This window comes from Pelodiscus sinensis, chromosome 5 (assembly GCF_052426305.1).
Source record: "Pelodiscus sinensis isolate ZL-2025 chromosome 5, ASM5242630v1, whole genome shotgun sequence".
NCBI lineage: Eukaryota > Metazoa > Chordata > Testudines > Trionychidae > Pelodiscus > Pelodiscus sinensis.
Window position 1 is genome coordinate 13,502,944 of NC_143056.1, and position 18,007 is coordinate 13,520,950.

General features: G+C 40.9%; 1 protein-coding gene across 4 annotated transcripts in view; it reads left to right on the top strand.

Annotated features, from left to right (window-relative positions):
- The window catches only part of SLC38A6 (solute carrier family 38 member 6), a 56,812-nt gene extending 48,259 nt beyond the window's left edge, over nucleotides 1-8,553 (top strand). For 3 of the 4 annotated variants that reach the window (XM_075926359.2, XM_075926360.2, XM_075926358.2), the window contains 4 exons: nucleotides 5,564-5,688; nucleotides 6,547-6,691; nucleotides 6,822-6,916; nucleotides 8,242-8,553. In XM_075926359.2, the coding sequence (XP_075782474.1) occupies nucleotides 5,564-5,688; nucleotides 6,547-6,691; nucleotides 6,822-6,916; nucleotides 8,242-8,328 (452 nt within the window). In that variant the 3' untranslated portion in view covers nucleotides 8,329-8,553. The remainder of the gene's footprint in view (nucleotides 1-5,563; nucleotides 5,689-6,546; nucleotides 6,692-6,821; nucleotides 6,917-8,241) is intronic. The other variant, XM_075926361.2, reaches the window with a different exon arrangement.
- Nucleotides 8,554-18,007: the final 9,454 nt, after the last annotated feature.

Consider the following 18,007-nt stretch of genomic DNA (forward strand, 5'->3'; position numbering starts at 1 on the left):
GCGCCAAGGGCAGCCGTGGTAAGCATCATGGACAGGGCTGCTGCTTCTCGTGGCTCCCTTCAGCTGCAAAAGGTAAACTGGAACCAATTGGAGCTGTGAGGCTCCATGGCTGCAGAGCCAGAAAACAAATAAACGGTAGCAGCCAGTTAGCAGCTCTCTGAGTGGGTCTCTGGACCACTTTGAGAAATGCTGCCTTATACCAAGGACTGAGCCAATAGTAGGATGGCCCTAGGAGCGCAGAGGTGTAAAGGTGGGTTGTAGTCATCTTTACACCCCACCAGAGCATTGGCAAGAGCATTCTGGACACAGCCCATGATGACCTGTAGATTTCTTGTATGGATTTATTTGAATAGAAATCTGTGTAGTTAATGAAACCAAAACAAAAGGCTAAACAAACACTCAAAGGAAAAAACACAACACTGCTGCTATGTGCAACAGAAAAGCAAACCCAAAGTAGGCACAAACACGAAGTGATGTGTAGAGCATTAATTATGTGGTCATGGGGAACAAGGTATACATTCTGTTGAAGATCCCTTTACAGCAGTGTTTCTCAACCAATGGTATGAGTACCCTTAGGGGTACTTGAGAGAAGTCTGGGGGAGGGGGGGGGTGGGTACATCAATACAACTGAAATTTGGAGAAAACTGAATTTATGTTTAAAGTTTTACAGTGCTTTGTTATTTTTGTACTTTTTACACCCAAAAATGTCATCACCCGCCTGGCTACGATTAAGTTGTTTAAACAAATGTGTTGCAATGGTAGGGAAAAAAATTGTGTGTCCAAAAACTGTAGGTACTGGGGATACTTACAATTTTTTTTAAAGGGATACTTTATATAAAAAAAAGGTTGAGAGACACTGCTTTACAAGTCCTTTGCTGATTTAAGTGGGGGGGGGGGGGGAGGGTGATATTTCTGTTTTATTGGTGAATGTTTGTATTTAAGCCAAAAACGAGGATTTCCAATTAGTTTTTGTACATACAAATGTATATCTTATGTGTTCAGCAGACTCCTTTAATTCTGCTTTGCTGTAGATTTTGCATGGCAATATGCTGAAGCAGCAATTTAATAACTATACAGTTGACAATGCAGTTCTTGAACTGGGGCTTAAATATAGTTGACTTAATAGTCTTTCTGGTAGACTTGCTTCTTCCCAATACTTAGATTTCAGAACTCTTAACTACACAGTGGCTTTCTTTTTTTAAAGGTCTATCATAACATTGCCAGACATTGGTGAGTGTCCATTTAATATAGTAGTTTAGTTTTCCTGTGAAATGTAGATAGAAGCTACTTTGCATTCATCAGATTTGTCAATGGTGTGACAGTGTTTGCAGTGTTATATCTTTCCAAGAGAAAGTTGTTCTGCTCTACATCTATCGGTTTTATTTTCATACCACTTGTGTGCTTTGTTCATAGATCATGCATGCCAAAGTTGGATTCTCTCTCAAGTTTCCATCTAGCAGCAATCTGGATCAATTGCCCTCTACAGTATGGTAGCATTATACAAATATGGTCACCAAAATGCATTACTTACCTGCATGAGGATTCTTCTTCCAAATTGCTTCTTATGACGCACTCCTCTCATGAAGTTAACATTTGTTACTTTGACTGACAGAGATTAAATATAACTGTCAGACAGTAGGAGGAAAATGCCCTCAAGAGAACCCTTGGCTCTTTTTGTGTTATCTGTTTAGAATGTCTATGGGCTTGGTACAGTATGGCACAGCATTAGTCCTGTTGACTCTTACCAAATAATTTCTGATCTGCAAGGGAAATTATTTTGAGTTCTTGCAAAAATCATGCTGCTTCTTCAGAGCATGACTATATTTCTGTTGTAGGTACAATGAATCCCTGTTATCAGTGACTAGCTGTCCCTACCTCAATGCCTTTGCTGCTTGTGTAGGACTCATCTGCCAACTTTGTAACCCGACTTTTACTGCATTCCTGCAAATTAGCCTTTTTCTCTCCCCTCCCCCCGCTTCTTCTATTCCCTGGTTCCCCTTCTTCTATTCCCTTTGCTTGCTTGCTTTCTAGCCAACTGGATGTGACAATGATGGAGCATGTAAGTCATGTGGGCTTCTCCTCAAATGATAAAGCACAGCCTAACTTCTCTTTGCTGCGTAGCACCCTATCAGATTGGTCAGTGCAATGTGGTCTCGTTCCACCGCTGGCTCTTCCCACACGGGAGAAAGTTGGAACAAACAGCCTGCAGGAGAATGTGGGTGTGGAGTGCCACTGCAGAAGATCACTGAAGCTGATTCTTAGGCAGGATTCCTGACCATTCTGTTTCCGGATGAGGCCCCAGCAAGAGGGGAAGGGAGGAAAGAGCACTGAGGTCATGTTCTGGAGACCATGTTCCTGGTCTCATATGCAGCATACCTCATTTGAACCTTGCCCTGCCTTGACTACAGCTCTTAACCTTTACTTGGTTGTCTCTCTTTTCTTTTCCTTTCCTTTCAGTCCTGATGGTCCAATGTACATTAATTAAATGGTTTCTTTGCAGAGGATATGTTTTTCCTCATTGCAGGCTACATTATCTTCTGTCTTTCACTATCTTTAGCCAAGACGGCTAATTACATTGTACCAGTGAATCCCTGCCTCACCTATCCATCCACTTGTCATAAATGCCATTCCTAGAAAACTTAACAATAAAAAACCAACTGAAAAGCAAAAAAGAACTTTGAGAAGAGATGTTTCTTCTATATCCATTTTGGAAGGATGTTGACTCTGTTGTAGATCTGTAAATCAGTGTGGCCAAGACTTTTTGATAGGAGCATAACCTACAGTAATATAAATCTGTTATAAATTAGAGTAGTGGGTATTTTGTAGGGAAAAGGTGTATTTGTTTTTGTGTTTGTTTGTTTTATTTTGTTTTAAATCATGGTCAGGATGAAAGGGCAAAAGACATGGAAACAAAAGTGAAAGTTGCAGTTCTTGGTTTGTTTTTCAAGTACTTGTTGTTTTCCACTTTTAGAACCAAAGGTAGGAGTTATGCTTGTGCAGTAAGAGACTGGAACATAATACTTGCCATCCCAGGTGTGACTTTTTTGCAAAAACTAATCTCACTCTTTAAATGATGGTGGAGGTTAGAGAGGCACCCTCATTACTGTTGAGGGAATTAAAGTTCTCTCAGCTGGTCTTTTATGTTGCTTCTATCTTGTTTTCTTTTAAATTATTGTGCTACTCATGATTTTAAGTTGACACTAGCCTTTTGCCACAACATCAGGTCACTTGCATGTCAAACAAACAAATCTCAATCTCAAATGTCAGTCGAGGAATGGTCAAGAATTCCTCTTTGAAATTAGAAATGCTGCAGCTACTTTCCCAAATGGTGAAATTTTACCTTCCAAATCACATTATACCTCATGTGAATGGAAAGCTGACCATGTAATGTTAATTGGCTCAATAGAAAGAGTTTGCTTCTGAGCAAATTTACCACCAGTTCAACCAGAAATTATCTCATACTTTTCTGTTTGAGATATAGAGCCACACAGTTGCTACTTTGTACTTTGGTTTACTGAATTCCACCCTTTCCCCCTGTGTTCAGACAAATGATCAGGAAGACTAAACAGCTAGCAAAAATGGTTCTAGTTACTTCTAACTCCTGTGATTTTTATTCATCAAATTGGAGGTATCCATTAGCAAATCTGTTCTCCAGGATCATGCCATAGCAGGACCAGGTCTTTTAAATGAAGCAGCTTCCCTTTGCTGCTTGGAATCTGAGATGGTAAATTGTCATTTATTCCCTATGGATTATTACTATTGTAAAATAAAAAAATAAATCGGAGAAGATTCTGATAAAGCCCTGGTCTGGATAGTTTTTCATTTGGTCTTAGCCTAACATTGTAACTGCAGGATTAGTAGAACGTGCATTTAGTTGACCTTTATAAATGAAGCACTGGAGCATCTATACTCTTCGTAATCCCAGATTGGGAATTGTTGAACCCATGGTTGCAACTGTGGACTCCAGCTTCTATACTGTATTATTCAGGCCTTAGTCTAACCACCCATATCCCAGATTTTCTAGCATACTCCTGAAATATCCTCTTCATTCATAGTGCAGTAAGAGAGAACCTGACTTTCTGGGGACAACAGAAGGTGCCTGGTGGGTTTTGTGGAATGCTTTTGGTGAACTTCCAGAGCACAAGTCCATTGGGGCTGTGGCATACTCCAAAACCTGTCACTAGACCCACATGCTAGTCTTTGACTAAGGCTTTTTAGTATTTCTTACCTGTTATTTAAATTCTGTTTCTGACATACGTTGCATCAAATAAAAGGGTACATGGATCTAAAGGCTCTATTCTGGAATTTTTCTTTAGCTTTTTCTTAGGGTTTATCTCCACTATGCCAGGGATCAACGCTGCAGTAATCGATCCGCCAGCTGTGATAAATCGACATCTGTTAAGATACAATAAATCTATCTCGGAGTGCTCTCCCATTGACACTGGTAGTCCCCTCCCCCCCCTCCCCCCCAAGACCAGAAGAGTAGCTGGTGTCAATAGGAGAGCACTCCCGCCGACCTTACTGCATGCAAGATGCTGCGATAAGTACATCGACTTCATCTACGCCATTTGCATAGCTGAAACGACATATGTTAGGTTGATGGTGGAGGTTAGTGTAGACAAGGCCTTAGTCATTTTCAAGAACTTCCCAGAATTCATCCCTGATATTTGTTAGTCCTTTCAGGCTCATTAGGATGTTACTGTCCTATCTGACAGAGGTTATCTGTATTCCCTTTATGTCTTATAACAGCTGAGACTTTCAAAAGCACTCCTTAGTGTTTAGAGTAGACACAAAGAGGATAATAAGCCATCAGAAAGTATAGTGTTAGATTGGACTCAGTATTTAATAAGGAATGTGCAACTCCAATCTGAAAGCTCTTCTTACGGGAATCTATCCTCATGCTACAACATTGTCAACAAATTTGTGGGCAGAGATGAAAGAATCTGCAGAGCCACAATGTTGGCATCTTTCCACTCCTTCACCAATCACTACTGGTAGAATTAATATCTTATCTGATTGCCAGTAGCAATATCATAGCTTCCAGTCTTCCTATACTGTATATCATATACATCTTTAAAGTTATGGGGGTTTTCTTCAGTCTTTTTCTTCTCTGTCTTTACAGCTTGTTGATTACAGTAGTTAAACCCAGCTGACATGAAATCACAAATGAGACTAGCACAGTGTTTCCTTGCTTGTAGATTAGCCAAGTAATACAGTCTGTCTGCAAAGCCTAAGTATCCCTCTCATTTAGTCCTTTCTTCTCCATATTTGTTTTCTCACTTATACATAGCTAGGTTTCATGACTCTGCAGTGGAAGTTTCTCTAGGTTTGGCCAGGTTTCTCTAGCTTTGTGTCTCAAACATATATTATATATGTTTATTATTGGCTTCATTAGAGGCAGAAAGAAATTTGTACTCACACAGCCGCCATTCTGCTGTGGGCACAAAACAGCCTAGTAGCTGCTCCAAATGGAAACTTTGAGAATCAATCTGTAGGTGAGATATATTTGTTCCGTTTCCGAATTCCCTTTGATTTATGATATATTCAATTTCTTGGTTTTCAGACAAAGTGGATTCAGAATTACTGCAAGGTTACACCAGGTATCTGCCACATGATATCATCATCATGACTGTAAGACTAGGCATGTTGTTTGCTGTGATTTTGACAGTGCCTCTAATCCATTTCCCTGTAAGTATTCCTAAAAGTTTTGATGCTTTTCATAGCAGATTCATAGTATAGTAGTAATAATTGTTTGCAGACTGCTCTATCTAGCCTTGTGTATCTTACTCATTTGTCAAGCACTTGATCAAAGACCTCATACTTGCATATGTTCCTTGAAAACGCCAAAATAACTAACCACTAAGCTAATTTGTGCTTTTTGAGACTGATCTTAGATTTAAACTATCCCACAGCATTGTTTTTAATTTAGAGAATAAAGTAATTCTACAGTTTATTTGGTTTGTTTTTTGTCTTAAATTCTGTTTTCCAAAGACAGTATGAAGAGGAAAATTGAAGTCAGCAAAAATACTTGCTGTTAGTGATTTAACAAAATTTTGATGTAGCTTTGTCTTCACATAGTTTAAAGCAATACTTAACATGTGGCTATAAAATTTAGGGGACAGTTCTGTCAGTTTGTGGGGGATTTATGTGCAGAACTTCATTTCATTTTCAGGATAATGCTGTGCTTCTCTGAATGAATGTATCCATTAGCAAATATTAACATCAAAGTATATCCAGCTACCACATACATATGCTCTTCATAAGAAGCTAGTTACATATATTAATTATTTGTGTGCGCACAATTCTGCAATAATATTTTTTGTTCTTCAAAGTCTTATAAAGTATATGTGTCATATCTCCTATGGCATTTATATGTGAACACTTTATTTTTGGCTTTTGTTGGATGGGGTCAATAAATGTTTTCCATTTCAAATGGTCTTTTCCAAGTAAAACCTGATGTATACTTAATCAAAATGGAAATAATAATAAGCCTTTTGGAATAAAGTTGTGTGCCTGTTTGATTTTTTTCCCCCTTTCATTATATAGGCAAGGAAGGCTGTAATGATGCTATTTTTCTCACATCTTCCCACCTCATGGATTTGCCATATCCTTGTCACTTTAGCACTCAATGCAATCATTGTGTTGTTTGCATTGTATGTGCCTGACATTAGAAATGTGTTTGGATTAGTTGGTAAGTGGTGGGTTTTTTTAAGGGTTTTTTGTTCTTTTGGGGATTAAGGGATTCTTTTCCAAAAAGAACACGTAGTATATTTATGTATATCTCTGTCTTACTACAACTAAAATTTTTCTATCTTGTAAAGGTTCTACCACATCTACGTGTTTGCTCTTTGTGTATCCTGGACTGTTTTATCTTAAACTTAGCAGGGAGGACTTTGTATCACGACAGAAGCTTGGGGTATGCTATTTTTCCATGTGTTTTTGTTACATACATTTTATTATATTACAGAATATGTTTTTGCCTCTTGCACTCCACTCCTTTTCAGTAGCCTGAAGCCTGCAATAATAGGGTGGAGTTTGTCTTCCTGCTAAGTTCTATTTCAGTTCTGTGGTACACTTGAAACTAATGTAGCCCATCTCTTTGACGAACTTGAGCTGTGGAATACTGATTAGAATCCAAATTTCCCCAAAGTCCAGATCTGGGACTTTAATCCATCTGTCCTTAAATGTGATTCTCATATAGTTTGGCCTTCTCCATGCTGTCCAGTTAAACAGTGTTCAACACAAATATGGTTTATGAGCTTTTACCTAATACACCTTTCTTGGCACAAGTCCGCTTTCCCCCAGCATTCCCTCTGTTGATACAACAGCTACAGGACTACCACTGGTAGCCAGTGGGGGAGTTCTAATACGAACAACATGCAGCTGCCTATGACTATAACAACTGTCATTTTAACCACCATCTCAGCTGAGCAAAGTTAGAGAACACAATGGTTAAAATGACATCAGATCATCTCCGCTGATGTTCCCACTACTTTTATCTCCCCTCATCATCTCCTCCATAGGGTTGGTTGCACTAGGACTAGCAACAATAGGAAATCTTAATGGAAGTCTAGTATTGACACCCACATATAGTTTAAAGTCTTCAGTAGCTGGGGCTTGGAAGTAGGGTTGTGTAGATTGCGGATGTTATGCTCTAAGTTGGCTATAAATCAGTAACCTGGTTACTGTTACAACAGCTTTAATGCTGTTGAAAATAGAACACTGATTCTAAACATGATTTTCAAAAGGCCTGTCTCTGTCTCCGCTGGCTGCTCTAGCAGTGTTTAGAATGCATTTAGCTAGAACTGTCTTTTCAGTAAAGCTCAAATTCTATTTCTTAATTTGTTTTAAGCCCCTGTGTGCATGAGATTAAATGGAATTAATTCCTTTCCAGGAAGTTAATTAAATGTGCGTCTACACACTTCCCAAGTAGATAGTGTTGTCACCCAAAACCAACTTTGAAAGGAAATTCTTGGGAGATCATTCCCAAAGCAGGCTTAGCGTAGTGTTCATAGAAGAACATCTTTCTGAGTGATATTTCGCTTGTGCTGGAAAGAGCAGCTGTGTTTAAATACTTGGTTATTTTAAACATAGCAGATTGTTTAAAAATATGCTATTAAAGCCTGTCATTGCAGTAGAAGTAGAATTTCCTTTTTCATAGGGTCTTAATAAACAGCAGTTCTCAGAAGTATGTATTGTTTTCTGCTGTTCAGTATTCACTGTTTGTTCTTCTCTTCACAGGCTTTTTCATTATTTATTTTTGGCATATTTGTTGGTCTCGTAAGTTTAGGCTTAATCATTTTCAATTGGGTTACCGGTAATCAATAAAATCCCTTCCATTACTTCTTGAGCTGGACTTAAGAATGACAATGCAAACTAAGACCTCCAGAAACATATTGCAGGATCTTGACAAAATGTTGGACATCATCAAGAAGAAACCCTTCGAGAGCAATGTATAAAACTGTGTATGAAAGATTTTGTTATTTTACACTCATGTCTGTTTCTTTGACTGATTGACTTCTTGTACAATTAAACTTTTCCATTCTACAAATATATTAGACTTAAAGTGACTTAATGTGACCCAGGAGAAGAGGTCACTTTACAAGAAGACATTTATGTAGTGTGATTACAGTGCAAAAATACTTTAATTAAGGTTTTCAGATTTTAAGAGTCAGAGATCTGCATCTGAACCTGCCATGGGACCTAGAGCTGAACAGGGCTAGTTCCCTGTGTTCTAATTTGGATTCAGCTGTTTTCCCATGAGAGGGACAGATTTTACAAAAACATGTGCCATTCATAATATGGGAAGTTGCATAATAGCAGTTATAAAAGGATTTGCATCACTTTCATTAAAATAGCTTGTAAAATTTTACCACCCCCATATTGAACCTTGAAGATAGGAAGATTTCTCCCTCTAACATGTTCCTCAGTTTGAAATAGCACTTCAAATCATGCATAGTTTATACGTCAGTATATTTAGGCCATCTTGGAATCCAATCTATCAAACACTGCCTTTTTATTTTCTAGGACATTTGATATATATTTCGTCAACATTAGCAAACACTTTCATTCTTCTTTGAGAAATATCCCTGTGGGTATGGGTATGTCCCAGTGCTGTTGACCAGAGTCTTTACAACAGCCTCTAGTGGGCCGCGTATGCAAGGTGCTCTGGCCTCCTGGATCCAGCATGCTGAAATCACGTACGTGTGGCTCCTCCACCCCTCAGTTCCTTCTGATCATCCTCAGCTTAAGACAGAGTTCAACAGTGCTCTTCACTTACTTTTGATAGATTCAGATAGATGAGTAGTTTGTTCTTCATGTTTCCCTAGTAACGTTTCTGTTTGATCCAAGTTCTCTTTCCCTTCACATTTTTTTTTCTTTGGAGTTTCACATTACTATTGGACTTCGTTAGATTGAGTTAACAATGACTGGCTCATCAGGAGTCAATTGCTACACCATCTGCAACAACGCTATGCTCCTATTGGACGGGCACTCTAAGTGCATCAGATGTTTGGGGGAATCTCCTGTCCTGCAAGTTTGCCTTCATTGCTCCAAACTGAAGGTGCAAACCTGCAGAGACACAGACCTGCGTCTAAATTTAATCATACTAAAAAAATCGCAACATCCAGTCTGTGACCCGGGCACTGAGGTGGCTGAAATTCTCCAGATCAGTAAAAGGAAGAAACCATCCAAGAAATGCACCTCCTCGGTGCCACATAAGGTTCCATCCCTGAAACGGTGCTCGACAATGAAATCGGCACCAGTGGCTGAATTGGTACACCATGCCTTAGAACATAGGAATGGTAGAAGGAAGAACAGCAAAATAGAGACAGTGGATTTCAGGAAGGCAGATTTTGGTAAACTCGGAGAGCTGGTAGGTAAGGTCCCATGGGAAGCAAGACTAAGAAGAAAAATAACTGAAGAGCGTTTGCAGTTTTTTAAAGGAACATTAGTAAAGGCCAAAAAGCAAACTATTCCACTGAGTAGGAAAGATAGAAAATATGGCAGGAGACCACCTTGCATCAACCAGGAGATATTGCATGATTTAAAAATAAAAAAGGAGTTGTATAAAAGGAGTCAAATTACAAAAGATGAATGTAAGCAAACAACACAGGTATGTAGGGGCAAGATTAGAAAAGCAAAGACACCAAACAAGCTAAATCGAGCTAGAGCCATAAAGGGTGACAAGAACATGTTCTGCAAATATATTAGAACCAAGAGGAAGACCAAGGACAGGTAGACCCATTGCTCAGTGAAGTGGGAGAAACAATAACAGGAAACTTGAAAATGGCAAAGGTGCTTAATGACTTCTTTGTTTCAGTTTTCACCAAGAAGTTTGATGGTGATGGGATACCTAACACTCGTGGAAAGGGGGTAGGTTTAGAAGATAAAATAAAAAAAGAACAAGTTAAAATTATTTAGAAAAGTTAGATGTCTTCAAATCACCCAGGCCTGATGAAATGCATCCTAGAATATTCAAGGGGCTGATAGAGGAGGTATCTGAGTCTTTAGCTATCAACTCTGAAAAATCATGGAAGACAGGAGAGATTCCAGAAGACTGGAAAAGGGCAAATATAGTGCCCATCTATAGAAAGGGAAATAAGAACAACTCAGGAAACTATAGACCAGTCAGTTTAACTTCTGTGCCAGGAAAGATAATGGAGCAAGTAATTAAAGAATTCATCTGCAAACAACTAGAAGAAATTAAGGTGATAGGGAACAGCCAGCATGAATTTGTAAAGAACAAATCATGTCAAACCAATCTGATAGCTTTCTTAGATAAGATAGCGAGTCATGTGGAGAAGGGAGAAGCGATGGATGTGGTATACCTAGACTTTAGCAAGGCATTTGATACGGTCTCGCTTGACCTTCTTATCAATAAACTAGGCAAATACAACTTAGATGGGGCTACTATAAGGTGGGTACATAACTGGATGGATAACTAAGAATAGTTATTAATAGTTCACAATCCTGCTGGAAATGGGGTTCCGCAGGGGTCTGGTTTCGGACCAGTTCTGTTCAATATATTCAATATTGACATAGAGAGTGTGCTTATTACATTTGCAGATGACATCAAGCTGGGAGGAGTTGCAACTGCTTTAGAGGATAGAATCATAATTCAAAATGATCTGGACAAGCTGGAGAAATGGTCTGATGAAGTTTAATAAGGACAAATGCAAAATACTCCACTTAGGAAGGAACAATCAGTTTCACGCATACAGAAGGGGAAGCAAGTGTCTAGGAAGAAGTACTGCAGGAAGGGATGTAGGGGTCCTAGTGGACCACAAGCTAAATATGAGTCAACAGTGTGACACTGTTGAGGAAAAAAATAAACATGATTCTGGGATGCATTAACTGGAATGTTGTAAGCAAGACATGAGAAGCCATTCTTCCGCTCTACTCTACACTGATTAGGCCTCAATTGGAGTATGTGTCCAGTTCTGGGCACCACATTTCAAGGAAGATGTGGAGAAATTGGAGAAGGTGCAGAGAAGAGCAACAAGAATGGTTAAAGGTCTAGAGAACATGACCTGTGAAGGAAGGCTGAAAGAATTGGGCTGGTTTAGTTTTGAAAGGAGAAGATTGAGAGGGGACATGATAGCGGTTTTCAAGTGTCTAAAAGGGTGTCATAAGGAGGAGAGAGAAAAATTGTTCTCCTTGGCCTCTGATGATAGGACAAGAAGCAATGGTCTTAAACTGCAGCAAGGGAGATTTAGGTTGGACATTAGGAAAAGCTTTCTAACTGTCAGGATCGTTAAACACTAGAATAAGGGAGGTTGTGGAACCTAGGGAGGTTGTGGAATCTCCATCTCTGGAGATATTTAAGAGCAGGTTAGATATCTGGGATGGTCTAGACAGTACTGGGTCCTGCCATGAGGGCAGGGGATTAGACTTGATGACCTTTCAAGGTCCCTTCCAGTTCTAGTGTTCTATGATATGATGCTCCGGGCGTCTTTGGCACTGGGAGCTCTAGCAATAGGCACAGTTCGGATAGACCCTGTGCTGAGGCCACAGGTTTGAATATGCCTGCCTCACAGACTACAATAGCAAATACAGCACCAAGCACACATGATGCTGCCACCTTGGTACAGAGGGCTACACATATGGCACCTGACAACTGCCCACACTGGATGCCAGCACTCTAGATCCATCACTTGGTGCCAGAACCATGACAGCATGGGATGCAGCTGTCATAATCGGCACCAACTATGATGCAGGCAACTATGGCACCATCCTCTCCAGCACTGAGATACTTACATCAGAGGGACTTGTCTCCTTGACCTTCAACTCACCCTTTCTCAGAACCAACACTACACTGGCACAACAGCACCAAGACACCATATGTTGCCTACAGAGTTATCTGGCGATTATGACAAGGTGGTCATAACCTTCTCACCTCAATTGTCTCAGTACAGAGGATTCCATGCCTGATCTGCTCCCAGCAGTTTGAGATTCCCATCAGGTAGGAATATTCCACAATAGGCCCCACATCTGTGGATGCCACCACTTGTGCCATACATGGGCATTGGCAATACTAGAGACCATGGGCTTACACCTACAAATGGAGACACAGTAAGCAGTGTGCCATACAACCCACTGCCTCTCTGCCACCGCAATCTCCATCACTGCAGCGACAAGAAGAGAAGGTTCAGGACCCACAGTCTCCACGAGCAGGGCCATATACATCCCCAGATACTAATTCCTCATTTTCCCCTGATGAGGCAGTCATGGCAGCACCTCCAACTGTGGTGGATGACTTCACTACCTTCCAAGACCTTTTAAAAAGAGTAGCAGCTGACCTCAATATTGCCATAGACTAGAGGGAGTCACAGGGAGCCAGCATGAGCTTACTAACCTCCTTCAAGGCACGCAGTGAGTGAAAATTGCACTGCCTATTAACCTGGCAATAATGGACCCTGCCAAGACTATCTGGCGGACGCCAGCTACCATCCCACCCACACATAAATGGGTGGATAGGAAACATACATTCCTCCTAAGGCCATGGTGTCGAACACATTAGCCACTAGCCACATGTGGCTATTTGGTTGGTTGAGTTGGACACCACAATTGTAAAGGCTCCAAATTTCTCTTTAGTCCTAACTCTCCTCCTCCTAACTCTCTGGTAGTGGAGGCAGCTCACCAGAGAAATAAGCATCAGCAATCCCACTCCACTTTTTCTGATCGGGATGGTAATGGTGTGTCTAGACTACAGGGTATGTGTGTGGGTGGGTTTTTTTGTTTTTTCTTTCTCCAAAAAAAGTGGCCTTTTTTTCGAAAAAAATTCCCCTGCGTCTAGACTGCCACCGCGTTCTTTTGAAATTAAATTGAAAAAATGCGGCAGTCTTTTTCAGCCGTGGTAAACCTCATTTTAGGAGGAAGAACACCTTTTTTCGAAAGTGCTCTTTTGGGAAAAAAAAGGCATTCTTAAATGCAAACAGATTTTCAAAAGAGAGCATCCAGACTGCCTGGGTGCTCTCTTTCAAAAAAGCGGCTCACTTTTTCAAAAGAAGTGGTTGCAATCTAGACGCTCACTTTCGAAAAAGCCTCTTTTGAAAGACACTTGTAGTTTAGATATAGCCTCAGAGACTGCACTTGTTTGGGAGAAAAAATTATACTTCAGCGACTCTACAATTCAGAGTAGCAAACTATGGAGAATAACTCAGTCAATATGACTATAACTACTATTTAAAATTCAACACTTTTATTGAGGATATCCCAGAGGCAAAAAAAGCAACAATTTAAGGCAGCGATTGCTGAAGGACATACAATCTCATGAACACCCTTGCAAGCAGCTCTTGATGCTACAGATTCAGCTACAAGATCCACAGCCACCGCAGTAGTACTGAGACCAGCTTTGTGGTTCAACTCTGCAGCCTTACCCCTCAAGATACAGTCCATGATATAAGACCCCCTATTCAAGAGTGAAAAGCTGTACTTAGCCAAGACCAATGCGGTTCTTCATACTATGAAGGTTTCCGGTCTTTGGGGATACACACCTGCACCTAGGAGAGGACCGTACAGATATCAACCATACCCTAGGCTGAGGTAGCCACATTACACTTAACAACATAAAACGCAAGACCAAAAACAATAACTGTGTAGCCGTAATAGACCTCAGCATAGATGCACGCAAACTAACTCGGTAAGCCAGACAGCCCAACAAAACAATCGGATTTGATGCGCCTCTCGAGGACCTGAAAATATACTCAATCCCCTCTCCAGGGTCACCATTTCCACACAAGCCATTGAACCATCATTTGTTGCCAGTCTATAACAATTGGCAATCTATAATATCAGATAAATGGGTTCCGCAAACAGTTTGGTTAGGATACACCACACAATCACCCAACCCATACCTCTTCAGGGACCACTCTCACAATCTTCTGTTGAATCAAGAAGTCGCAATCGATACAATTTATAGGCACACGACTAAATGCAAAACCAGCCATTGCTTCTTTTCCAGTCAACAGATTTCAAAGAATCAAAGACCAAGTCACCAAACTACAGGTCACACCTCAACCCGCAGCCCCCGACTGCTGACAGCCCCTAGGGCACATGGCATCATATAATCCCATGGTACCAAATGCACGCCTTTTCATGTGTTGCCTCCAGAGCTTTCTCAGGACAGTACACCAAACATGTACCTGTTGACCAAGACTCTTTCCATTTTCCCCACCCACCCAACAGTCAAGGGCACACAACTTTAGTGGACAAACACCACAAATCTAAGCACAGAGATTCCCTTCATGATTCCAGAACCTTCCGTAACCCTCACCACAGACTCCTACCTCATGGGATGGGGAGTACCTCTGACATACCAAACAAGGCAGGCCTTTGGTTTACCACAGAAAGGTCCCTTCACCTAAATGTGCTAGAGCTCAGTGCTATCAGATATGCTTGTGCTCATTTTCTTCCGACACAGGTTGTCAAACATATCAGGGTTTATGACAGTATGGCATGCATGTTTTATATAAACAGACAGGGTAGTGCTCATTCCCTTTGCATGGTGGTTATTACTCTCTGGAACTGGTGCCTCAAGCACAGAATCACCATAAGTTCCTGCTACCTCACATCCATTCTCAACACCACTGCCAACATTCTCAGCAGAGCTTTACCTCAAGAGTACATGTGGCAGATGAACAATCGCATACTATCAGTAAGTTTCCATTAGTGAGTCATCCCATGATATATCTGTTCACCAGAAGCAACAACAAAAAGTGCAGTCTCTTCTGCTCCAGAGTGGGCATAGGCACGGGATCCCTGGGAGATGCCCTAATAATCAACTGGGACCCCGAGTTACTTTATGCCTTTCCTTCCATACTGCTCCTCAACAAAACCATCCACAAAATAAGAAGGGACAAAGCAAGGATCTTCCTCATAGCCCCTTCTTGGTCCAGACAGCCCTGGTACCCCTTCATCAGCACAATAGCTATCTTTCTCCCAATCACCTACTGCAGACCTTCAAACTGCTATCCTAGCCAGCGCTCCAAACACTACATCCCAATCTATCCATGGTTCACCTAAAGGTCTGGTACCTGGATGGTTATCTGATCTAGAGCTACAGTGCTTGGAAGCAGTTCAGATGTTTCTGCGTGGCAGGGCCAAGTCCATTTGGAAAACATAACACTCACAAATGGAAATGCTTTGTTCATTGAGGCACAGGAAGAAACATTATACCTGAGGTGATATCTTTGCCTTCCCTCTTCGAATACCTCCTACACTTGAAGCATTCTCATCTGTTAATGAGTTCCATTAGGATCCACCAGGTGGTGATTACGACCTTCCACACCAAAATTGATGACACCACTATATTTGCACACCCAGTGACAAAATGATTCCTCAAGGGGCTATAGGCCCTGTAATCCAATATAGCTCCATTCCAGAACCCTGGGACCTACGTGCTCAATGCTCTTACCCAAATGACCCTTTGAGCCCATGGCCTGTTCACCAGAAGCAACAACAAAAAGTGCAAGGTAAAGGTCTCTACTGTAGCTATCAATGAAGGCCGTCTTTTTGGTTGCCATCACCTTGGCGTCATATGTAGGAGAAATGGCAGCAGTAATGGAGGCCCCTCCACATACCACTTTTTTTAAGGACAAAGTAACCCTCTGTATGCCTGAAATTCCTACCAAAGATACGGTCTTCCTTTCATGTAAACCAAACTGTTCACCTCACTGTATTTTTTCCCAAACCCCATGCTAATCAATTTGAAGCAAAAATGCACACACTGAATGTTCATAGGGCATTATCCTTTTACATACACAGAATGGGAGACCCTTTAGATCTTCACCACAATTGATTGTCTCAATAGTGGAATACAGCAAGGGTAAAGCCATCTCATCCCAGAGACTTCCCCACTGGATTTTGGACTGCATCCCATTGTTACGAGCACAATCAACTCATTCGGTATATCTCACTATGGGCTCGTTCCCCTAGAGCAGTGACCACGTCAGTGGCCTATATTTATAAGGTCCTCATTGCGGACATATGTACAGCTGCCACCTGGGCTTCTGACCAGACATTTTGCCAAGCACTATGCCCTTTCTCAGGGTCCTATGTGTGGTGTCCTGGATACTGCTGTGAAGACTCCAGTCAACAGCACTGGGATGCACCAACACCTGCTGTGGAACATCCACAGGGATGCTCATCTCCAGGAAAGTCAGTTACTGTTCATAGTGAGTAACCGCCTCTTTTGCACCCAAGATCTTCAGTATTTCCATTATAAATGCCTATTTTTGGATATTGATCATCTAATATGATTATTCATAGTATTGAGAGGCGGGGGGGGGGGAGGGGTTATACCTCCCCCAACTCTGTGTCCAATGAGGAGAGTCTTATAAATATTATAGCCAGGACGTAACACATTCATCTAGCTTGATCTGCATAATGCAGATTATACAATTTCATTCAGTGATTCTGGTATCTAGCCCAATAATTTATGATTGAACTAGAGTGCCTACATTTTACACTGGTGTAAGTTGGAGAAGAATCTGACTCAGAGTGAAATCCTGGTACTATTGGAGTTAAAAGGACACTTCTCAAACAGGACCAGAATTTCACCTCATATTGCTAAACTCTTGCATGTTTCCTACGCTCTCGTTATGTTTAACAGGAGATGTGAAAACCATTTTCAGCACCAGTTGGACTTCCTATGAGACCTAAGCCACACAGTGCTGAAAATGGTATTGGCAGCCCATAGCCAGCATTGCTCGCACTGAAGGAGCTGAAACAGGGATAGCAGTGATGATCAGTTTTGTGTGTTTTTTTTTTTAATTTCTCTGTTATAAAGAATATCCTTAAAATCTATAGATTTTTATCTTTTAAGGAAATTGAAACGCCACAGAAATTAAATCTATATAAAGTTAAGAAATTAGGCCTCCGACTGGAGTAGTCAGATTTAGAGTTAGAAACGTCTTCATTTCCAGATGTGGTATGTCTGTTAATTTGATGTACTATTTATTTTTACATCTGAAATGCTGAATAAGACACAATAGCGAAATGCTCTGAAATAACATATATTCAATTCAGTTGTATTTTGCAACTTGGATTTGAAGTAAACTCAACTGACACAATTGTCAGTTGTGCAGTCGAGGGAGGCTGGATGTAAAGATGGCTCTGATTGTCAGCTCTAATCCTGAACCAGAAGAGGGCCAACCAGGATTGCTTCTGCTTCCAACTGCAAAAATGGGTACAGACCATTCTGCCAACCTAGGGTTCTCCCAAGTCAAAGATAATTCTTACTTTGGTCTGTATCCACAGTAGACTCTATGTGCTGCGCTGGTGGAGCAAAGTGCCCTAATCAACGGCTCAGGATCTGACCATAGTAGTTTCAGTAGCATGTTTCTCATATCTTTGTGAACGAACATTATCTACCTCACGAAAGTTTACTTTGTAGTTTTGAACTGAACCAAACTGTTTGGAGAAAGTTTGTGTTTCCTGCCTACTTTAATCAAGGGATTGGATGACTCTGGAAGCCTAGAACAAGCAAACATGATGGAGGCTCTCA